At 55.1% G+C, this 23246-nt stretch overlaps 7 protein-coding genes and 3 non-coding genes across 10 annotated transcripts; 8 read left to right on the forward strand and 2 right to left on the reverse strand.

The window, feature by feature from the left end:
• Nucleotides 1-871: 871 nt before the first annotated feature.
• Nucleotides 872-943, reverse strand: VDAG_20271. Its single transcript has one exon. It is a non-coding gene; the product is annotated as a tRNA-Met (tRNA).
• A 737-nt stretch (nt 944-1680) lies between these two features.
• VDAG_20272 lies at nt 1681-1751 on the forward strand. Its single transcript has one exon. It is a non-coding gene; the product is annotated as a tRNA-Gly (tRNA).
• Nucleotides 1752-2221: 470 nt separating this feature from the next.
• Nucleotides 2222-2304, reverse strand: VDAG_20273. The gene has a single exon. It is a non-coding gene; the product is annotated as a tRNA-Leu (tRNA).
• Nucleotides 2305-3110: 806 nt separating this feature from the next.
• Nucleotides 3111-5952, forward strand: VDAG_10404 (uncharacterized protein; the record flags this gene model as incomplete). The annotated part of the gene is made up of 3 exons (XM_009659731.1): nt 3111-5074; nt 5142-5255; nt 5316-5952. The coding sequence occupies 3 exons, from the start codon at nt 3111-3113 to the stop codon at nt 5950-5952; spliced, it is 2715 nt and encodes a 904-aa protein (XP_009658026.1).
• Nucleotides 5953-9084: 3132 nt separating this feature from the next.
• Nucleotides 9085-10344, forward strand: VDAG_10405 (ligninase H2; the record flags this gene model as incomplete). Its single annotated transcript, XM_009659732.1, has 1 exon — nt 9085-10344. One exon carries the CDS (start codon nt 9085-9087, stop codon nt 10342-10344), a length of 1260 nt encoding a protein of 419 aa, XP_009658027.1.
• A 490-nt stretch (nt 10345-10834) lies between these two features.
• Nucleotides 10835-11789, forward strand: VDAG_10406 (dihydroceramidase; the record flags this gene model as incomplete). The annotated part of the gene is made up of 3 exons (XM_009659733.1): nt 10835-10914; nt 10970-11043; nt 11140-11789. 3 exons carry the CDS (start codon nt 10835-10837, stop codon nt 11787-11789), a joined length of 804 nt encoding a protein of 267 aa, XP_009658028.1.
• A 3114-nt stretch (nt 11790-14903) lies between these two features.
• VDAG_10407 (uncharacterized protein) lies at nt 14904-16537 on the forward strand (the record flags this gene model as incomplete). Its single annotated transcript, XM_009659734.1, has 7 exons — nt 14904-14916; nt 15116-15290; nt 15411-15555; nt 15610-15696; nt 15758-15939; nt 16006-16162; nt 16358-16537. The coding sequence occupies 7 exons, from the start codon at nt 14904-14906 to the stop codon at nt 16535-16537; spliced, it is 939 nt and encodes a 312-aa protein (XP_009658029.1).
• Nucleotides 16538-18302: 1765 nt separating this feature from the next.
• On the forward strand, nt 18303-18869 carry VDAG_10408 (zinc-regulated transporter 2; the record flags this gene model as incomplete). The annotated part of the gene is made up of 1 exon (XM_009659735.1): nt 18303-18869. One exon carries the CDS (start codon nt 18303-18305, stop codon nt 18867-18869), a length of 567 nt encoding a protein of 188 aa, XP_009658030.1.
• A 531-nt stretch (nt 18870-19400) lies between these two features.
• On the forward strand, nt 19401-21095 carry VDAG_10409 (acetylcholinesterase; the record flags this gene model as incomplete). Its single annotated transcript, XM_009659736.1, has 1 exon — nt 19401-21095. One exon carries the CDS (start codon nt 19401-19403, stop codon nt 21093-21095), a length of 1695 nt encoding a protein of 564 aa, XP_009658031.1.
• A 653-nt stretch (nt 21096-21748) lies between these two features.
• VDAG_10410 (inosine/uridine-preferring nucleoside hydrolase) lies at nt 21749-22865 on the forward strand (the record flags this gene model as incomplete). Its single annotated transcript, XM_009659737.1, has 2 exons — nt 21749-21858; nt 21911-22865. The coding sequence occupies 2 exons, from the start codon at nt 21749-21751 to the stop codon at nt 22863-22865; spliced, it is 1065 nt and encodes a 354-aa protein (XP_009658032.1).
• Nucleotides 22866-23246: the final 381 nt, after the last annotated feature.

The following is a 23246-nucleotide window of genomic DNA, read 5'->3' on the forward strand; positions in this document are numbered from 1 at the left end:
CGTGGTCTTCCCACTGTTGTCTTGATATACCTAACCAAAGCAGCTGCCGTGTAATGGGGCATGCATTTCCCACATGTGGCAAAGACAAGCCATCTTTACGTAGATCCAACAGGAGCATGTAGTCGTCTTCACGGTCTCACTACTACTTCACCTGAAATAGTGTCTGCCCTCCTACAGCCGTATTCGAGGTACGCATCTGACTCGAGCGGCTGCACCTCGAGATTCAAACGTCACTGTAGTTGTCGCGTATAGACAGACATGGGCACCTTCTTCATTTGTTAATCGACCATGACGGGAGGGAGAATGCACCGTGGTCTTGCGCGCCAATGATGGGCCCGCTCTCCAACATGACGTTGCATTGCAGACAATCGGATGCCGCGGTTGTTGGTCGATCAAAGGCAATCTCAGCAAATGTCACAATTTCCCCGCCATCTGCACGCTGGGGAGCGGATGCTGTGCTTTCCGACGCCGCTTTTGGCTGTGGGTCAATGCATTTACCTGAGGTTGGCCGAAATCGTCGTGGCAGATTCGCTATTCGTGGATGATGCTCTCCGCGCGAGATCATGCGGCGAGCACATACTGTCGAGACTGTGTATGTGGTGCCCACTATCAACAAAACCAACGTGGTTTCCAGCGACAATTTGACTGATATGGGCGTCAATGCAACGATCCGACTTGTGCGTTCGCTCAGACTCACCAGCCACCACACGGGATCAATCGCCATGGAGGCGTCACCCAGAGCTTGGAGAGAAGAATTCACCGTGAGTCGTGGTCACGCCTCTGAGCGGCGCCGTGAGGGTCAAAAAGAGGAATCCTCCAGTTGCGGGCTGGCTGTGTCCCGGGCAGCGGACAAACCTGCAAAATAAATGGATAGCAACTGGACGTTTCGATCGTCCGACCTCCGGGTTATGAGCCCGGCGCGCTTCCGCTGCGCCAAGTTGCTTTCTTCCTTGTTGAGATGAGGCCAAAATTGGCCGGATTATGTAGTCATCGTGAGATGGAGCAAGCACTGATCGGCCCGCTTGGTGGGCGACGACGTGGGTCTCGTCCGGCTTCGGCAACCGACCAACGAGCCCTAGCTAGAGAACGTGGCTCATCAGGTGAGCGGGTGCGTGGTCATATCAAGCTAGTACCGACGGGAAAAATGGTCTTGTCGTTGATGCTGACACGCGTGGCGGAAGGGGGCCGAGGGACCTTGGGTAGATACATGGTAAGTCGGTAGGTAAGTAGGTAGGCCCCTGAGGTTGACGTTGACGGCGGTCTCCCATGTCTTTCCCGATCGAGCACAATGCGCCTGATTCAGCCACCACTGATTGGCCTCGAACAGGACTCCAGCACTTGGTCACGCATGGCATCCGTGCCATGGCTTTGCAGTGCCCGTTACAAGCAGGATAGATAAGGAACGTAGCCTGCATTTGCCTACCATGTCACCCTGGTTCGGGCAGAGTTCGCGTCCTGGACGAAGTCGCCAGTTGGCCCACCCAGGCAGGACATGGCAGCGTAATCTTCTCCTGTCCCCACCACGCCGCACCGCCCCCCGCTTCTCGACGCTCTGTGTCCCACCCGATCACAAGCACAACACCCGTTGAAAATCTCACGATACCCACTGCTCGCAATAATTGTTCTCTCTCCCCCACCGGTCGACATGGTCGCTGCAGATGCCGCCCGTCTCTCATCAAAGCGTGAATGGTTTAGTGGTAAAATTCTCCGTTGCCATCGGGGAGCCCTGGGTTCGATTCCCAGTTCACGCAGAGTGACATGTACAGCATCATCAGGGACGTCTCTGAGGTTGTTGGTACCATTTTTGTTTTGGATACTTTGGCTCGGCGTTCTGGTCCCGGCCCTGGTCCAGATTTGAAGACTGATAGCATCGACGCTATTGGAACTGATTGAAGAATGAGCCAACATGTAGACAAAAGATGTGCTGCGTTGGGATGCTGCTTCAGGCCTCAAGTTGTAGCTATGAAGAATCACTTGCATATTGATGGGGGAGCGAGGCCGACCCTGCCCACGATGGTCTGCGAGAACATGGGCCAAAGAACCCGGGATGATACTGTCTAGGTCCTCCAAGTGCTGACAAGTGACATCCGATGCAAAGCAGCCCAGAATCGGCCTGTACCTTTCACCTCCATGTCACTGTCGACTATTGGTTGCCCAATGGCAAAACTGGCCAGGAAAGCCAAAAGGTTAATCCAGTGACGGCCCACTGGAATACATCAATTGAATGGGATGGGATTCGAACCCATGCCTACGAAGTAGACTAGCACCTGAAGCTAGCGCCTTAGACCGCTCGGCCACCCATCCTACTGTTGATCGTTGTAGGCTGGATTGGAAAGCTGTCTTATACAGTCTACCCCCTGCTAAGAATCATAACTACAAGACCCCTTCTTTGAGCCATTGTGCGATAGAAGGGTTTTTACGGGTGGAGGACATTTCTGGGTTTTATAGGAGAAGGAGACGGTAGCAGGCTTTGGAGGTTAAGCCAAAAATCTCGTCATGAGACTCTCGCGCAATCCTTGTACAGGCGAGAACATGGGACCATCAGTCAGTTCCCCGCCCATGTCGGACACAAACCCCAGATCTACAGATGCGGGCTCAAGGCCCATCTCTTCATCATGCATCATGATATCTTTTGATCGCACGTTGCAGAACCCACCTCGAAGCCGAGCTGACATTGCATCTCATTATTCTTGCGCCCCAATGACGTCCCGGCGCTTCAGTCCCGAACGATCAGTCGCCGGAGGACAATACGGGAGTACCCCGCACCCGAAACGTCAGATGCCCTGTGGAATGTCTGGGGAATGCGCCGAGGATCTACATGAAGGCGACCAAAAGGGCAGCTCGGTGATACTGGCCTCTAGTTCCGGCACTTGCTCGCCATGGCTGGAGATCGGATCATCACTATACGGAGCTATTATTGCCCCCCTCGTTTCGACTGAGGCACCGGAATTCGATTTGGGGTGACGGTCTCAAGGAGATGTGTAACGCCTGGTCGAGTATTTATATGTGTGATCTTCAGGCCGGAGAATGGCCTGGTCCTTGCTGATGAGCGGACAGCTTGATCTACCAAGACCCATACTCGCATCCCGGAAGACTGCAGGCTGCCCAGCATGCCATTCTTCGCACCAGGTTGGCCAGCAGCCGTCGTCAGCGTGCTTGCCGCCTCAGCCCTCGGTCAGGGAACGAACTTTCCCCCAGACACACTAGGACTCGAGAATGGCCTTATCGAGATCGATAGACCCAACTTGAGCGCCCGCATTGTTCGCGACGCCCAGGTCCTAGCCTCTCTTCGTGTGGCAGGGGAGAGCTTCGACTTCCTGCCCTTCGATTACCTCGACCGCCGCAACCGCGATGGCCAGTATCATTGGGGTGACATCACCTACCGCTACCGCGAAGAGGGGAGCACAGCCTGGATAGACGGTGACTCGGCGAAGAAGCGACAGCCCGTCGAATCGCTCAGCCCTGGGGATGCCCTCGCTGCGTCAGGTTTGGGGCCGACACTTCCAAGTAGCCCGCTGAACATCACTCGAGAGTGGCTCGAGGTAGATGGCGATCTTGGACTGCGCTTTACAATCGTCAACACGGGAGACGCGACCCTCGAGCTCGGCAGCCTCGGCTTCCCGGCCGAGTTCAACAGCATCTTCACTCACCGCGAACCCCTCGAGATGCAGAAGTCTTGCTCCCTATCGGACCCGTACATTGGTCTCGACGCTGGTCAGATCCGCGTGACGCCCGTCAACCCGGTCCGTGGCTCTCGCGCTGCCCTCGTTGTCACACCGCTGGGGGGCACGAGCACACCACTCGAGGCATATCGCAATCTGGTAGAGCCGTCATTTCAGGACACAGGCTATGGGAGTCAGACATTCGAGGGCTTTTACGAATGGCAGGTCCTGTCCCAGGCGTGGGCCGAGAAGGAGTGGGCCGCGGCCGAGCAGGGGCCGTGGAACAACCCTTCGTCGCGGGCTCTCGAGTCTGGCGAAGCGCTGCAGTTCGGCGTCCGCTTCACGGTCGCAACAGACGGCGTCCGAGGCTTCGATGACGCTGTCCGCAAGACCGGTACGCCCACTGCACTGGGCGTACCAGGATATCTCCTCGCAAGAGATTTGCCGGGTCAGTTGTTCATCAACGCATCATCCGCAATCAGCTCCTTCTCTTCCGAGCCGGCCGGCGCTCTAAGTGTTGCCGAGAACAACAATGGTGGGTATACAGTGACGCCGTCAAGCGCGGAATCCACCTGGGGTCGTGTACGCCTGACGGTTAAGTATGCCGATGGCAAGGTGCAAACCATCCATTACTTCATCACCAAGCCGACCAGCGAGGCGCTCGCCGACATGGGCAGGTTTCTCTTCAACGAAGCCTGGTTCACTGATGAGTCAGACCCCTTCAACCGCACGCCTTCTGTGATGACCTACGACTACGAGGCTGGCGCCATCGTTGAGCAGGACTCGCGGGCCTGGGTGGCTGGGCTCAGCGACGAGGGCGGTACCGGAGCCTACGTCGCAGCCGCCATGAAGCAAGTCTTGCAGCCAGATGCCGAGGAGGTCGCCAAGCTGGACGAGTTCGTCAACAAGGTTGTCTGGGGCCAGATCCAGCTCGAGGACTATTCAGTACGAAAGTCCATATTCTACTATGACCCCGATCGCGTTGATTACAACTATAGCTCGAACATTGACTGGACAAGCTGGACGTCGTGGAACCGAGAAAACTCCTACTTCATCGACCGAGCCTACAATTATGTTCACCCAGCAGCCGCATACTGGGTTTTGTATCGCGTCGCGAGAGCGTATCCTGACTTGGTCAACCATGACTGGCCATGGTACCTTGAGAAGGCCTGGGGAACTGCGCACCGCATGACGGATTCCGAGATATGGTACAATGACATGGGTTTGATGGGCGAGACGGTGTTTGGGTTCATCTTACAAGATCTCTTTCGCGAGGGCGAGACAAGGAAAGCAGAGCAGCTGGAAGCAAGAATGCGAGAGCGTGCTCAGCTCTGGGACTCGCAGGACGTGCCTTACGGCAGCGAAATGGCATGGGATTCGACTGGACAGGAGGGTGTCTACTACTGGACGAAGTAAGTGCCGCTTCATCGGCCTGTCATCGGCCTGGTGTCCTGCTCGGTACTGACAAGTGTGATGTAGACATTTCGGCTTCGATGGGTCAGCTGCGCAAACAGTCGACAGTGTTCTTGGATACATGCCGACGGTCCCTCACTGGGGCTGGAATGGATGTGCCCGTCGATACTGGGACTTCATGTAAGTGGATGCTGTTGCTTGGAGCGAAGCGCAGAGCATTTGACTAAGCCCCGGCCGCAGCTATGGTGGTAAACTACGGCGCATTGAGCGACAGATCCATCACTACGGATCCGGCCTCAACGCGCAGGTTCTTCTCGCTGCCTTCCGCGATGATCCGAGCGACTCATACCTCGTCCGCGTTGGATACGCAGGCTCCTCTGCGCCCGTGTCAAACATCAACCAGGATGGTTTCCCTTCGGTGGCATATCACGCGTGGCCAGACACCCAGAAGTGGGACGGCATCACAGGAGACTACGGTGGCGGGTTCCTGGGCATGGCGCTCAGCGGTGGCGTGTATGTGGCAGACGACTCAGAGGTCGGTCTCGTGGCCTACGGCGGTATCCTCAGTCGTCAAGCAAGCTCAGTCACAGTACAACCAAAGGACGCAGTAAAGAGACGCGTGTACATCGGTCCGCTCAGCATCTTGGTCGAAATTGACGCCGGCATGGTGAAGGAGTTCTCATATGACGGTGAAAGCGTGACGTTGAACGTCAAACAGCCAGCGGATGGCCCAAGAGCTGACTCGGTCATTGTCTGGATCGATTCGCGGTCTGAGAAGCAGTGGGGAGTGATCAGCAATGGGGCGGTCGAGGCACGCGGTGGTTGGCAAATAGGTTTCGGCGACGACGGGGCTACAATCAAGCTTGGGTCGGTCTAAGGTAGACGGGTTCGTTTCAGGGACGTATTGTCAGTTGAGATTTGACAGTCTGCCGAGATCGTAGTCCTTCAAAGAAGGGATGGGGGACGCACGGCATGTCGATCTTCGTCAATGGCATCAAGCAAGTGGTTCCTCGTAAGACCTGGTGACTCGAGAGTGTGGACGCATTCGACCGTTCGCAGTCTGTGCAGACAGCTCTGCACAGCAACGGCGTGGCTTCCGCGAGCGCGTCCGGGTTGAAGTCAGAGAGCCAACGGTTTTCGGCCAGCCGCTGTCACTCAAGCCTCGTGTGTACTTGTTCAATGGTGGCCGTGCCTTGGAGCTAACCGGCAATCACGGCTCACGGCTCACGGCTTGACCTCACCGTGTAAAGCAGTTGGTGTTCAGGCGTTCTTCGGCAGCCGTGCATCTGACTCTGCGCCTCCGTCATGTTGAGGTAAGGTAGTTCCTGGCGACTCATTAGCGGACTTTGGGTATTCCTCGCGGAAGACGCACAATAGAACAAAACGGATGTATGCCATGCTGTACAAGGAAGTCCTTGTGCAGGAACTCCCTGAGTCTTCTGAAAGCGGAAAGAAAGATACGCGGACCAGAAGGATCAGTGATCAAAAGCTTTAGTGGTGCTGGTCGAGATCTCTGGAAAGTCGACTTCGGACGAGGCATGGCCAAGTGCTTCCGCACATTGACCTCATCGGTTTCTTTGTTCAGCTCCGCAGCCCTTTCAACGGGATTTTGAGCCAAGAAGAAGCCACTCGGAACTCTCTAGCACGTGAGAAGCCGTGCTGCGTAGGTACCACCTTACCTGGCTACCTTTACCTTACGCTCAGACCATCTCTCCACGCCACCCCAACTCTCGCCCGAAGTCACACACCACACGCTCCTTAAGGTACACAACGAAATAGATGGCTTGTTAGCCACTCCACGGACTTGCGCTTCCAGTCCATCTGATTGTCGAGTCCCACCACCCAGTTATATCGTAAACGAAGCGTGAACGACCGTGAACGACCGAAAACGATACTCCCACACTCGACCGACCGATCTATCTTTTCGCGTGTCATGCATGGTTCCTTTTCAGGCACCTTTTCAAGTCAGCCCGTATCAGAGTACCTCTCGACATGGCCCGCCCGAGGAGTGCATGGCAGCCATGGGAAGAGCGTCGTGGTCAAGCATCCAGCCAACACCATATCGTTTGCCTCTCGTGGTAGACCTCAATATCCGAATCCAGTCATTCAGCCCCGTACTATTGATGACCAAGATGGTCCATGCCATTGGCTTAGCTTCAAGCGTCCTTACCACACTCAGAGCAGCCTTCGCCTCATCGTTCCTTGTTCGGCCTAGCCCATCAGGCTACTGCAACGAGTACTGAGCTGACTTTCCTTCTGTCGCTTGCCGACCGCCAGAAGAACACAGCAGGTTGAATTCCCCTTGACCCTCCTCCCCGGACCACCCGATTCTGCCTATTGCCGGGCCTCGATACCCTTCCCACTGGACTGGGAAGAGGGTTACATTATCCCAAATTGCCCGACGTCAGGTTAGGCTGCCTCGGATGTGACAGGCATGCAAGACTAGCACGACTTGGGCAATCTTCGCTGTGAGAGCTTTCAGCTACCGACGCTGTATTTCTGCCACGCGGAGCACGTGAGGCTCGTCAAAAAAAGGACTTCCCCAGAGTCGTTCTTTGTTTTCCCCACCTCGCCAGTTGGTTTCCAGTAGCCTGGGCTCTTTGATTCCCGGGACCTTTTTTCTTCCATCTTGGGTGGCCAGTTCTCTGAGACATGTCCGGGATCTGGACCCGGCTCCTGGCTCCTGGCTCCTGGCTTTTTGTGGCTCCCTGACCATCCTCGCAGCATAACCAGCTGAGAGTGCGGGATGTGTGGTGACTGTCAGGCAGCTGAGCTGACCGTCCCTGGTCGCCTCCAAAGTCTCCGCTCAACCCAGTCATAGGCACTGCGTCCGCCCGGTGAGCGACTCTTGGTGATACGCCGGACCTGCATCTCACTTCGTAACTGTCGTGCAGAAGGACAGAAGAAATCATGCCATCCGATCGAAAAGTGCCACGCTCGGATGGCTTAACGGTCACAATGCGCACCTCCGTCTCCTTCAGGTGGTCATCCAACGGCCCTTAGCACACAGCTTGCTCATGATCATCCGGGCTGCCACCCTGCCAACTCACCCATGGCGCTCGATAGCTCCGACGACCATAGTCCAGCCCTAGACGCCCTGGGCACCCTCTCGACTGGCTCCCCTGCCTGTGCAGTCATTCATCAGCCCAGCTTGTCGGTGAGGCTAGCGAAAAGAGCGGCACAATAACCATGTGGCTCCAGTCAGATCAGTGCGGAGCCTAACGAAGCTTATCTCTCTGCAGCACAGTGCTGACTGGGAGGCTTTCCAGGCCCAGGCCCGCCATGCCCGCAATACGAGACGATGTGGTGGGCGGCCACTGAGAGAGATGGGGGGAGGCATACAAACAATTGTTGGGTTTGGCCAATCGACAAATAATAATCGACAATGTCGCTCCTGGGGGTTGATTCCACCCGCACCAGGGCGCATCGCACTACCCCGGGTGCTCTAAACCCTGTCCGGAGGGAAAGGGGTCCAGCCAGAGTCATGTCTGCTAATTCGGGACCAGCAAGAGGTTCCCGTGCTTTGTTCTTCGGCTTGGTCCCTGGAGTGGGCCTTGTGTCTAGCCAAGTAGCTGGCGAGGCCTGAGCCAGATAGCCGGAACGACCTTTCGGGGCTGGCGGTCTTAGCTTCTGACAGATGGGCACACACTCCAGAGAAAAGAATGGTCGTCTCGATACCCCTGGCAGCGTCAGACGACTGCCGGTCGACGAGCGGCTTGGCAGGGGATTGAGCTCGCTTGCAGCCTCGGGGATGATGGGCTCGACCACGCGAGGTCAAGCCTCTCATATCCACGCAGCTATCGACATATTCGAGGACGGGCAGATATAAAGAGCAAGTCACCAGCCTCAACTCTCCGGAGATTGTGTCTATCATAACCATCTTCACTTGATCAGTAAACCACCTCCCACGCCCCCATCTTCCAGAACGGGCAACCCACAAAACACTGTCGGTCAGTCATTACGCTGACTTATGCCCCAACCTACCACCACTTAGTACCTCATTTGCAGCATGCATCTTCCCACCATCTTGACAACAACAGTAGCCCTGGCCTCTGTGCCGGGCGTGCTTGGACACCCAGGCATGGGCAAAGCCCTCGGCGAGATCATGTCACGACAGGCAGATGAGGGCGACTCAACAGAGCTCCTCGGCGACCTTGTCACTCTGAAGGACAAAGATCTCACAAATGTCGGCAAGGATATCAAGAAGCTGCTCACCGGCAAGGGCAATCCCGAGTCCAATGAAAAGTACACAAAGGTTCCCCCTAAGAACTCGGCGGCGTGCAAGGCGGACACTTGCTGCATTTGGAGCTACATCGCCAAAGATATGTATGGCTTCATGGCCGGCCAGTCGGGTCGTTGCACAAAGTGGGCACGTTTCGCCGTCCGCATGGGATTCCACGATGCCGCCGGCTGGTCCAAGTCTACAGCCAGCGAAGGCAATGGCGCAGACGGCAGTATCATTCTCAGCAACAGCGAGCTGGATCGCTCCGAGAACAATGGTCTGCAGGAGATGGGCGCTCGCTTCCAACAAATGTACGACAACTACCGAGGGCAGGGTTGGGACATTGGCATGGCCGACCTCATCCAGATGGGCGCCAACGTTGCCACCGTGACATGCCCTCTTGGCCCCCGCATCAAGACCTATGTTGGCCGCAAGGACAGCGCCACGCCCGCTCCCGAAAACCTCCTCCCAGACGTCAATGCGGATGCCGACAGCCTGATCGCGCTGTTCCGTGACAAGACCATCGGCCCGCACGGCCTCGTCGCCCTTGTCGGCGCGCACACGACGAGCCAGCAGATGTTCGTAAACGAATCCCGCGCCGGTGACCCTCAGGACAGCACACCCGGCGTTTGGGATGTCAAGTTCTACCCCGAGACTACGGGCAAGGCACCAGCGCGTGTGTTCCGCTTCCCCAGTGATATCAAGCTGTCGCAACACCCTACAACGAAGAAGGAGTGGAAGGAGTTCTCCGGTGGCGGCGGACAGAACCACTGGAACGAAGACTACGCCCGCGAATACATCCGACTGTCTCTCCTCGGCGTCAACAACATCAACAAGCTGACCGAATGCACCAAAGTCCTGCCGCCCACCACCAAGAAGTTCTCGCCCTCTGATCAGCGCAAGGTCGAGAAGTGGCTCAACAACACTGATCGCAAGGGCAAGGCGGCCAAGATCGCGGAGAACCTGCTGGCGGGCGACCTTGTCGTCGACGACGTTCCTGCCACGGCGAGTCCCACGGCACCTGCTACCGTGACGCCGGCGGCTTGATGGAGAGAGGATTCTGCAATAAAAAATGGTAGGCGTTTTGGGGGGAATGGCAACGATGTTGGGACTCTGGCGTATCGGTACATGGGGTCAATGAAATAAACTTAGTAGTAATGAAATACATGATGAATGAATTATTCTTAACCTGTTAGCAACAAGTTGCACAACGTCCAGAATCTGTCTCGGAGTATTTCTACCTTGTCGCCTCCCTTCCCGACCGTTACCTAAAAGCTGTATGCTGAACCCCTACGTCACCCAGGTGGCACCAGTCGGCCTACCTAGATCTATATCCTCGGCGCCGCGTAAAAACAACGGACTGAAACAGGACAGGACAGGTGGAAGTAGAAGGAAGTGCCTATGCAAAGCTAAATGACCGACGTCGCGTACTGCAAGAGGCGCTTCCACGACCTGCAATCAATCTACCTTACCGCTGCACTTCACAGCACTTTTGCCCCCCCTTCCCCCAAATCTGGTCGCTTCCAGACTTCCAGCCATGGGCCACCACAACATTCGTTATGTTGGCGATCCGAATGCCGACTCAGGTTTCTGGGGCACTCCGACCAGTGTGGCCAAGTAGGTTCATCTCGTGCCGACAGGGCACCTCAGAAGCATACTGATTATTGCCCAGCTTCTGCGAGGAAGACTATGCCGTTACAAGCTACATAGCCGAATTCATCAATACTCTGACCAATCTATCTTACAGTCTGTATCGACTCTATCCCAAAATGGGACCACCGTCCATCTGACCGACTGCAGTTTACTATGCTTTTCGCTATGCAAAAAGTGCCAATCCTACAGCCCCATGGTATCGGAAGATTGACTTCATGGCCTTCTCCCTCATCTGCGTCGGCGTCACGTCCGCCATGTTCCACGGCACCATGCATCAGGTGCCCCAGCTCATGGACGACCTATCCATGCTTCTCCTTGCCGGTGCCCTCCTCCAGCCCATCTACGCCCTGAACCAGACGCCTTTTCGCCGCGTGCTCGTCGCGTTGACGCTGATTTTTGGCATTGGCACCGTGTCTGTCATCTACGCCCGCAGCGGCCGCATCGTCATCCACATGTGGACCTTCATCACGCTTCTGACGTTCATCTGGCCACGCACACTGTATCTGGTGCGCAAGACGGGGTATTCGGGGGCGCAGAAGAGGGTGCTGATGCGAAGCTTTGCGCGCGCCGGCTGGGCTCTGCTGGCAGGGTATGCGCTGTGGAACGTCGACTTGGAGCTGTGCCTCGGGTTGAGAGCCCTGCGAGATAAGGTGGGCATGCCTTTCAGCTGGGGCTTGGAGCTGCATGGCTGGTGGCATTTTTTGACGGCGCTCGGCGCGAGCCACTACATCCGTCTCGTGAGGATGTTGACGGGAGAGGAGCCGATCAAGGTGACGCCGGAGGACGAGGCGGCTGTGAAGGCGCACAGGCAGGAAAAGGAGGCTAGGCACAAGAGGTGATGAGGATGACCGGACGACGCAGAACCTGTACGGGGTTTGTTGTCTGTGACCAATATGGGCAGTTAACCTTCACAGCATACAATCCAACCTTGTAGACGAGACAAGTAGGCATTCAGTTCGTGATCAGTCTAGGTAGTGTTCCACTTGAGGAGCTCCACCAACACCTTCATTACAACCGACTAACACGAATGATGATCAGTACGAAAACGCCACGACCCATGGGTCTACTGATTCCCATGGATTTGGGGGCCAGGACGCGAGCACTAGGTCCGTCAACATAGAGCTACCTCACAGCGCGACCTTGCATAATTCATGATAGACACTTCGAAAAACAAAGGCAACCAATCCTCTGTCATTTGCGAGGCAATCATCTGATGCCACAACTGACTGACTGCTCACGTGTCGTGCGTCTGATGCTGAAGTCTTCGAGTTTCAGCTCCGCTCAAGTATTTGCATTTAACAACAATACATCAACCAAAAGAAAGAATGCCGTGCAAATATCAGGCAAGGGAAAACCTCCAGCAGCAAACTCGGGAGCAAAGGTCAACTCGACAAGCACATCTGGACGACGCAGTTCGCCTGGCATCACGTGCACACAGAGGGAGACCCAGTGGGAGAAAATTCTCATTCAGGAGACCCCCACAACGCGGATGCTGTAAGCATGATTGGCCAAGTACGCTGGCTGGCCACGAGTGGGTCGGCATCTCAGATCGCCTATAAAGCAGTCGTCGCTGGCTGCCCGTTTTACCCTTTCTCTTTTTCTTCTTCATGTCGACAATACTTCAGTAAGCCACCCCCTAATAGGAGCACCACCTGCGCCCACGCAGGCAACCTCGCAAGACGGCCGCTAACCCATCCCTTAGGAGAATCATTTCTATAGTATTCGACCTACTCTGGGTTCTCCAAAAGAGCCACAGATCCCACCCTGGTTGATGATTGATATCCTCGGCACCCTAGAGTGAATGGCTCTGGTTGCCCTCGCACTGCCTGCAAAGGTGGCGGCTCTTCCTTCTGGAAAGCTGTATAGAGGGCGTTTGATGATCTCGTCCCTGTCTTGCGGTCTTGCCCTTGGGCGCGCGGACGGGGTGGGTGCTGATGGACGTCTGACAGGCGTGTCTTTTTCCTCATTTTCATTGCGCGCCGAGCTCGCCTCGGTCGTGAAGAAGATCGCTGGTTGACACTAAGCTTTAGAAGTAGTCACGCGTGACAATCTACCAGGCAAACGCCCCTTACGTCCTGCCGTCAGACAATCGCTCCCCAACCACAGGTCCCTTCCTCGCCAACGATCACCTCGGCACAAGCGACGATGCTGTGTGGAACGCCTGCAGCCCTCCCAAATCCTATGAATCGCCATCGGCCGTCCTCGCGAAAGCGCAATTCCTTCTTTCCTCCGACTCAGAACCGTTTCCTCGCCCCCAGTATCACTGCTCTTGTTGCTAGTGGCACACGCGCTTCTCTGTGCGGATACTGGTGCACTACATCACTCCTGGACAACTGCTATTGGAGGCTCTCGGCTTCGCAGTCACCCGCCTGGTCACTTTATATCGCGGGGCGTACTCTGTACCGTTTGCTGCGATGCCCCGTGCCGCGGCATGCTCAACAACCCGGCTGCAGGCTGGCTTTCATACTAAGCTCGGCGTCGCAATTGCAGAGAAGAACTTTCCACCTCCACCGAAACAGATCCAGCAACCGCTATAACGACATTCATGGCTAAGGCGTGAAACGTTCCTATGACTTTAGAATTAGCGCTGCTCTCTGCGGCCGTAACCGGGTGAAGCGGCGGTGGGGGGAGGGGCAGACACAGGTTGCCCGAACTAGAAGTTCGCCTCTGGCCAGCATGCAGTAACGGTGTTGGTCATTCGAAAGGTACCGATCTTGGTGCCCAGGCTTGTCTCAATACCCAAGCTGTAAGATAGGATCCGTGGACGAGTGAGTTCAGCATCCTACCGCGTTGACAGCAGTTTCATTGCAGCCACCATAGCAGAGTCTATCCAGTCAGAATCCTCACGGGGATAGAAACGGTTCGAATCTGGTTGTGAGAACCAAATAATCTCAGCAATGGCAATGATCGCCAAAAGACCTCTTATGTGGCTATCAACCTCGGACTCCATTTTCTGTGAGGACGATAAAGAGGCCAACGGCATGTCGTCCGCAGGTTATTTTCGGTAATTATGAGGCCTTGCAATGCTCCTTCGACGGAGCGTAGCCGCCATGCCTGCGCCCCTTACTTGGGACTAGAAGATGTCAGCTAAACCCTGCCAGTCACCTAGGTACTCAGGTAGGTAGCCAACAAGATGCCGCCGCGACGACTATGACTCGGGGTCAAGAGAACGCATCAATTTAGCCTTAGGTCGTGGTACCTAAGCCACATTGACAGATTCACATGCTCCACGAATCGAATCTCGATGTTGCCGATGATCTGTTGCGTCATTTTTTACTTCAACCAAGCTTGGGCTGGCTACGGAACAATCTTTTGGCTTCGCAACATATGGACAGGCCGACCAATGCCAATGCCTTTGGTATCCTCGCCCTCCATCAAGGTAGATAAGCAATAGGTCCAAACCTCCGTCACAACGTGGGCAAGGTTGCATCCGCACACCTACCTACCGTACTCACAGCATACCTAGGTAGTGGGGAGAGCCGTGGCGAAGTGCCGTCGTGGGGCTTCGCCCTTCGCCATCATCTCTCCGTAATACCCCTGCTTCCACCTACCTGATCGCCTCTGCTAGTCGATTACCGGGTTAGCTGGCTACGGGCTTTAAGTGAGGTAGGGACCAGCATCTCGTATTGGATGAGACCCTGGACTGGAATGCTGGCCTACACCGTGACGTTAAATTGACAGCCCTCAGGCAGCCCGTATTTTATCACGTCAATAATGATTCGGCTGACCTTTCTAACTACCACTCCTTCTCACATCCATGATCAATTCACACCTTGAGACTCAGGCCGACCCGATCCTTATTCCAACGCATCAAAATCTGACTGCGTGCTCATGTGCTCTCCTCAGTCAAGGCGCCGGCACGAGGTTGCGCCTCGCCGAACAAGCCATACCGTACGCTCAGATATTCCAACTAGCAGCTACAGGGCAACGAACGAACGACTAGATATACAACTATGCATTCGAGAGGTACGGTACAGTGGTACCAAGGTGTGATTTCGTTACAACTACTCCTAGCCCCAACACCAGAGGACCTCTTCTGTACAGGAAACGAATACAGGGCATGCAATCGTTCAAGCACCTTCTTACAAGTTGTCTCTAGAGCTGTTTATGCTTTTCTAACCGCCTCTGGCATGTATTTTCCATCTTTACTACACCCTACTTGCAGCTTCGAGTGCTGCAGTGTTGACACCAACGGGCGATGCTATCAAGACTTCTGATGCTGCGGAGCTGCTCCGAGGCTTCAATGACCAGGCTACCGCGGGGCTGGAGAGGGTCGAAGGAAGCTCAAAGCGTTCCGTCGAGGGCTGCTCCCTTTACAATGTCAATATACGCAAGGACTAGTCAGTGATTTCTCTTTCTTGCACCACATAGCAAGCCCTGTCACAACGTTCGAGGGTATCATCCTCCATCAGTTACCAATTCGAGACTGACCACATATGAAGGGATGATCTGTGTCCCAGCGAGCAGAAAGCATATATCAGGGCAGTTCAACGTCTTCTGACTAGACCGTCCAAGGTCGATTCTTCGGCTGTTCCTGGTGCTCGCACTCGATATGATGACTTTGTAGCCATCCACATTAACCAGACATTGAGCATTCATGGGACCGTACGTGCTCCTCCTTAGGTTTGACCGAACTATACTGGTACTCATCGTCGCTAGGGTAATATTGTGACGTGGCACCGGTATTTTCTGCATTCGTACGAGACGGCTCTGCGCGACGAGTGTGGGTACGAGGGATACCAACCGGTAGTTGATTTCCTCCCTATTCCCTCCTTGCCCATCGAGACAACCGCTAACCAGATCATAGTACTGGAGATGGTTCAAGTATCGAGATAATCCGACCGAAAACACTCTAGTTGACGGCAGCGAATACAGCATTGGCGGTGACGGTGAATTTTGGGAACACAATGGCAGCACGGCCGGTATAGGCTCTGTCAAAATCCCTCCAGGTAACGGCGGCGGCTGCGTCACGAACGGCCCTCTCGCCAAGTGAGATCGATATTCCTACCTGTAGGTACCCATCAAACCACTACAGCACTGCTAACATGTTTCTAGCATGACCATCAACATCGGACCCGTCCGACCTGGCATGAGCGGCGTCAAGGCAAATCCTGAAGGCCAATTTGCTTACAACCCCCGTTGCTTGAGACGCGACCTGAGCTCCTACACGCTCATCAAGTGGATGACCGCCACGGATCTCATCAACATCACTGTAGGCGACGCCAGCCATACCATTCTCTCGTTCCAGACTGAACTCTAGGGCCGGTTTTCGGATGGCTTTTTGGGGATGCACGCTGCCGGTTATGCTGCTGTCGGTGGCGAGGCGACTGACCCGTTCTCGTCGCCAAATGACCCCTCCTTCTTCCTGCACCATGCCATGGTAGATTGTTTGTACTGGATCTTGCAGGTGCTACATACGTTGCAGGCTGACCAAGTTGCGGGCACCATTACGATCCTGGACAATCCACCCAGCCGGAACGCAGTCAAGGAAGACACCATCTCCATGGGCGTGCTAGCGAAAGACGTTACTATTGGACATCTCATCAACACCCTCATTGGAAGGCCGTTGTGTTATGTGTATGTGTGATGACCTGCCTATACATTTAGCACCAGCACTGGATGGTATTCGTCAGGGTAAGACATCTGTTCCAGATGAGGTCTTTTTCATGTCTTGAGCCGAATCTTGACAGTGAAGGCCAGCATCCAAGCTCCGAAGCCGTTTTTGTTCCTTGTTCCTGATCTTCGGTCACTCGGCAGATTATTGGCAGTCAATCTTACTGTTTATGCCCATCGAGACTGTTTCAAAATCAATGCCACTGTGCAGCGTGGTATTTGGAGCCATGTCGACCTGTACCTGGTTGGTGCCGAGAGGAGAAGGGAGGGCAGGGAACGTTGTATGGAGTTGGATTACTTGTATGTGAACTACCCAGGGATCGTATCAATTCACTGACTTTGGCATGTGATTCCGGCCACCGATGAACACGTATGAGGCGTCTGCATCAGTCTTATACCATTTCTTGCTCTGCATTACTTCCTATGTCGAAGGGTCCGGCAGTCCGGCAAAATGTCTCAGCTTCTCCTATATCGCACCATTCCTCATTTACCATCCCTCAGACCCTTTCAATAAGCACCCTCGTGTCTCACTACGGGCCGCACGGGCGCAGGTACCGAGTTGGACTGCCGAAGCTTGTTTTCCCTAGTTGCCTGTTGTCTCTCCTATCAATGGGCAACGTCGACCAAGCATTGTCAGGAAAGAGATGAACTTCCATGGACGCGAGACAATTGTCTCGCGTGTTGATAGGGGACAGCATATCCTGCCAACGTTGTTGACAGGGCTTGGCGCGCAGGGCTAGGTATATCGCCGACTGAGCTCCGTTCCAACTGACTTGTATTGCGTCAGCCTCTCATCAATTCGGCGGCTGGAGTGATGATCCCGAGACCAGCCATCGTAATCGCAATGGGCGAGATGGGATGGCGAGCTCGGACGACTCTAAAACATCAACATTCCCACAGGATCGGGGTATGCCAAGGTTGTGAAAGGTTCTCTTCGAAGCTCAGCATGCGTGCTGAGGCGAACCGAGCCCTCAAGATGTCTTGATGCCCAGGGCCTGTCTTCTGGTCCCTGTACTCCTTCGTGGTGGCCGTGGACTTCCAACATCCCATTAACCAAAGCCATCTGCATGTCAACATTGCCAGCGAAGCCGTCGCTCACAGTGGGGTGATCGGTGAACCACCTCTTGCCAGACCAGGGAACCTCACCAAAGACTTGCGCTACCGAAATGGACTTCCACCAAGATGACCTCTCGCATGGTCATGCGAACGAAACAGCAGCAGCGCCATTATCAACCGAAAGTCAGATCTGCGGCGAGGCCCATGTCGATATACATCATGAAGCCATACGCTACATCGCCATGGTTATCCTACTCGTAGGGTCTCTTCTCGGCGCGCTGATACCTTTGCTCCTCGCACGACGACCACGCACGATTGTCCTCACATGGATTTTTTTCGTCTTCAGCTTTACGGGTACCGGAGTCATCATCTCCACGGCATGGCTACATCTTCTCTCTCCCGCCATTCAGGCGTTAAGAGACGAATGTCTGGCCCCTCGTCTTGGTGAATACGACTGGCCCATGTTCATCGGTCTCATGACAGTCGTATTTCTAGTCTTCATCGAAACGATCGCATCGAGCTTCGACTCAGGCTCTCTTCCCTGCAGTTCGGGGCGGAATGTGCTCTCGAAATCCATATCTAGTAGCGACATGGAAAGCGTCAATGAACAGCAAGACGTCGTAGTCAGCCATACCAACAGAAGATCAGGGTTGAGCGACGTTCGACTCTCGCAGATATTCCAAATGGATCCCAGCCATGGGAGATTCCATCCGACAAGCGACCTGGATACGTCGCGTAGCCAGGGCAGTAGTCACGACACGAACCTCAATATGCGAGGTCAGCTCACAGCCCTACTCGTGCTCGAGTTCGAATTCACGTTCCACAGCGTCTTCATCAGCCTCATCCTCTCGACCACGAACAATCTCATCACGCTGACGGTCATCTTCGCTTGCCACCAATTCTTCCAAGGGCTCGACCTAGGGTCTCGACTCGCGATCGCGCAATGGCCACCGCATGGACGTTGGTGGCCGTATCTACTCGCTGTCATTTTCGGCATATCGTCGCCGCTAGCGGTGGCTGTCGGGCTCATGGCCAAGCCAGAGAGCCCGGAGATCCAACTCATCATGACGGGCGTTTTCGGAGCCATCAGTGGGGGGATCCTATTATACACAGGGATGGTGGAGCTGTTGGGGCGGGAGTTTCTGTTGCACTCGGGTATGAGTCGGGAGCCGTTGAGCGTGAAGTTGTTTGCGTTCGTGTGTGTGGGCTTGGGAGTCGCCGCCATGGCTGTCTTGGCCATTTGGGCTTGAGGGGGTGTGAGGGATGTCGGCCGCCAGATATAGGGCCCACGCGCTATCTCGGGGCGCATTGCGCCGACCCCTGGGCGGTGGCAGCTTTGATCTTGAAGCTCTCCTCTACACTAGGTACCTACCTTGAGGTTCCTCTCCTCAGCATTCTCTCCTGCATCGCATGCTGCGATAATCTCGGATGGCGCCATACCATACCAAGCTCATTATCAACTACTACTAATTGTTGGCTCCGCCCCGACCGCCGGGGTTGGTTCCGTTGTCGGAGGCCCTATGGCGATCAAGGTCGAATGCCCTGAAGGCTGGGCATGGCTGTCGTGATCGATTGACATGATGACATGCTGGGAGGACTCCAGTATCAAGTCATAGTCACATCTTTAAAACGAGTCCTTCTCGATGTCGCAAGACGAGGAAGCAAGTAGTTGAAGCGGGTATTCAACCTTCCTTGCGTACCTAGGATCAAGACAACCTGCTTCACTTGTGAAATCTCAAGCATCTCAGTCAAGTCTCTGGTGGCCCGAGACGCCCGTCACGATGAGATCGAATACCATCATAAGCGCATTGCTTACAGCCTTTGAATTGGCACAAGCTCAAGCCGCTCCACGCAGCTGTTTGCGCAATCCTGTTACCCTCGAGGGCTATGGCACTTTTGGTGGAACAACTATCAGCTTGAGTTATAGCGCTCAAAAACTTCCGGTCACCGTGGACGCATGGCTGGGCATCGATTTCGCTACGCAGCCCGTCGGTGCAGCGCGCTTCAGTCCCGCAACCTGGCCCGAGCCTTTCGAAGGAGTCAAGCTCGCGACGAGATACGGCAAGGCCTGTATTCAACAAGCGACCGCCTCCCTACCCATTGAGATCCAGGACGAAGCGTGCCTCAATTTCAACGTTTACCGGACTCCCGGTGTACCCCTCGACCAAAAGCTGCCTGTACTGGTTTGGATCCACGGGGGCGCGTTCGTTATTGGCAGCTACAAGAGTTTTGATGGTGCTGCATTTGCGGCCTCGTCCAAAGAGCCTATTGTTGTGGTGTCGTTTCACTATCGCCTCAACTCTCTCGGATTTCTCCCCTCGCAACTCTTCCATGACGAGGGTCTCTCGAACCTCGGCATCAGAGACCAGCGCCTACTACTGGAGTTTGTGCAAAAACACATTGGGGCCTTTGGCGGTGACGCAGAAGCCGTGACCCTTGGTGGACGCTCTGCTGGTGCCCACTCGGTAGGTATCCACTACTTCCATAACTATGGCGATGACGAAGGCAGCAAACCGCTGTTCGCTCGTGCCATCCATCAGTCCGGCTCCGTGACTTCAAGGGCCTTCCCCAACGTGACCTACCCTCTCTACCAGCAACAGTATGCGGAGTACACGTCTTTTCTTGGCTGCGACACTGCTGAGGATGATTCTTCCGCCTTGGCGTGTCTCCGAGCGGCGGACATTGACGATATTCGTAACGTCAGCACCAGCATCTTCCTCAAGTACAACGCTGCCGTGACTTGGCCCTGGCAGCCTGTGCAAGGCGGTCCGTTATTCGAGAAACCGGGCTCTCAGTCAGGACACGACGGCACCTTCTTCCACGTGCCGACTATCACGTCCACCGTGACCGACGAGGGCAAAGCTTACTTACCTGGGAACCTCGAGACGAACGACGAGTTCCTTGGGTACCTACACAACGGCTCGCCAGCCCTAAATGAGAACGACCTGAACCTCCTCGAGGTCCTTTACCCCGACCCCGCTACTATCGAGGATTCCCCCTTCGCCAACTCTCCGAATAGCACACAGTACGACCGCCTGGCGGCCGCCTGGAGCGACTACGCTTACCTCTGTCCGAGTCAAGAGACCGCCTACAGAGTCGCGTCCGCAGGGGTGTCTGTCTGGAAGGTGCGCTTCAACACGAACAACAGGTTCCCAGCATGGCAGGGCATCCCACACACGGCCGACACACGCTACACATGGGATGAAAAGACAACACAATATCCTGAGATAAGTCACGTCTACCACGCATATCTAGCAAGTTTTGTCACGGCAGGCGATCCGAACGTGCACCGGTTCAAAGATAGCCCTGAGTGGCCGACGTACAAGCCCAACGGCTATGGCCTGGAGGTTGCACCAGCGAAGCAGCTGGTGGTGCAGCCAGTCGAGGGTGGTGCACAGGTTGAGGACGACGACATCCGCAGGGAAGCTTGCTTGTTCTGGAGAGACCCCGAGAGGGCGGGCAGGCTGAACAAGTGATGATCACAAGATCAGAACGATGGCTCGAGGTAGAGAGATACCACCAGGGGATTGACAATGGAGTAAAATGGCAACAACCACCCGCCGCTGCAGATGTGGATCATCGGTAGTTGCCAAAACGATGCGCATGAGTATAATGAGTTGGCGTGTGATCTCGTCGAGGACGTATGACATTGCATAAACTGTAGGTAGAGACCTGGTAGGTAGCTTGGTAGGTACCTTAGAGAATGCAAATGTATTCGACCAAAGCAACGACAGCTTTTGGCCGCGAACATGATTACGTCACCGATCAGGTCACAGACAAAGATTTACTGTACATAAGGTACATGTAGCCCTCCCCGCAGTGTACACCAACCAGCAAGTGGCTCCCAGACGGACGACACTAAGCCCTGATGACAAAGCCCCACTACAGACGCGCGTGAGGCACCTCACGATTTCGCGACTTGGCACTATCGCGTCTGAGTCCCTTACCTTGATGATTTGTCTTTGGCCTCATCTCCACCTACCTCTGGGGTTGAAATGCTATTTTCTGCCCAACAGCGTCACCAGCGGACTTGACTCATCATGATCACCACTCCACCCTAAACACCCCAGAACACCAGCTGATGTCGATGCTGTCGGGCGGCTCGAAAACCTGACAACTCACGCTGCAAATGTACCCATCATTCTTGGCCGTTGCGACCGCTGGCCTGCTATCCTTGAACTCACTGGGAGCGGCTCGAAAAAATCTCATCCTCGACACGGACATCTTCAGTGACTGCGAGTAGGTGGAATCGTTCTTGGGCGTCATTGAGACGGACAGCTGACATGCCCAGCGACGCTGCTGCATTGCTCCTGGCAGCGACCTCGCCAGACGTAAGACTATTGGCTGTCAACGTCAATTCGCCTTCATCTTACTCTGCCATCGCCACTTCTGCAATACTGGCGCACTATGGTCATGCAAACATCCCCATAGGGGCCCGGCGACCTCAGACAAACGACACGTTTTTCGACTCCTGGGGGTTCGAATTCGGCGAATTTGCCAGCAAGATTGCTTACCATTGGTCTGGTGGCTCTCTCCCTTGGGGTCAGGCTTGCCTCGCTTGGGACCCTGTTGACCTTTATCGCAAGACCCTTGCGGCTTCAGAGGATGGAAGCGTGACCGTTGTGTCTCTCGGATTCTTCGCCAACCTCGCTGCTCTGCTTGACTCGCCTGCCGACGGGTACTCTGACCTCACAGGGCCGGAGTTGCTTTCCGCCAAAGTGTCAGAACTGGTCATCATGGGAGGGGTATATCCGAGCGGGCGCGAATTCAACTTCTGGGGCGACGATCCATCGGCTACGGCGCATGTCGTCAACGACTTTACGGGCCGCATGGTCTTTTCTGGCTTCGAGCTCGGCCAGAACGTTACGTCGGGCTTGCGTCTCATAGCTGACGGCCCTGTCGGCGATCCGGTAAGAGCCGCCTACATTTACTACACTTACGGTCAACCACGCCAGTCATGGGATCCTATTTCTGTCCTCTATGCCATTCGAGGCCTGGGTGACATGTTCGAATACGGCAACGATAATGGTTATAACCATGTGCACGCCGACGGTTCGAATACGTGGGTTCATGATGATCGCATACGGAATCAACATTGGCTGAAACTCAAGGCGAATAACGAGACGGTCAGCGACGAGCTAGACCGACTTTACCTGGAGGCTGCATGGGTCGCGGCCAGTCCGGAAGCAAAGGCTGACCTTCTATGGGTGCCACACCTGCATCGTCATCCGAAAGCCGAGTTGTGAGAGCTTCCTCGAGCGCCTGAGCAGTGATTTTTCTCTGGTTGTTGCGTTGCAAGCCGGCAGCTGCTTTCGCCGGCTGTCCCTGGCCGCGTAGCGATGATCCAGCACACAATGGGATCGGGCGACCGACGTGTATGCCATACGCATTTCAAGCAATACCTACAGCCGGTACAGCCGCTCTCGGTACACGGAGGTTGACACGACCCGAGCCCAAGAGGTGCCCGAGTTGGCAGCCTAATCGACGGCACTTCTAGGAGCGGCTGCTCTGGAAGGTTCAGCATTTGAGGTACCATTCGCCAAGACGCGCGAATCAACATAAATCCTCGTCTACTGGTGTTTTGATTCATTCGGCTTGCCTCGACACGGAGCCACCCATTTGCGGTG

The sequence above is a fragment of the Verticillium dahliae genome, genomic scaffold (genome assembly GCF_000150675.1).
Source record: "Verticillium dahliae VdLs.17 supercont1.38 genomic scaffold, whole genome shotgun sequence".
NCBI lineage: Eukaryota > Fungi > Ascomycota > Sordariomycetes > Glomerellales > Plectosphaerellaceae > Verticillium > Verticillium dahliae.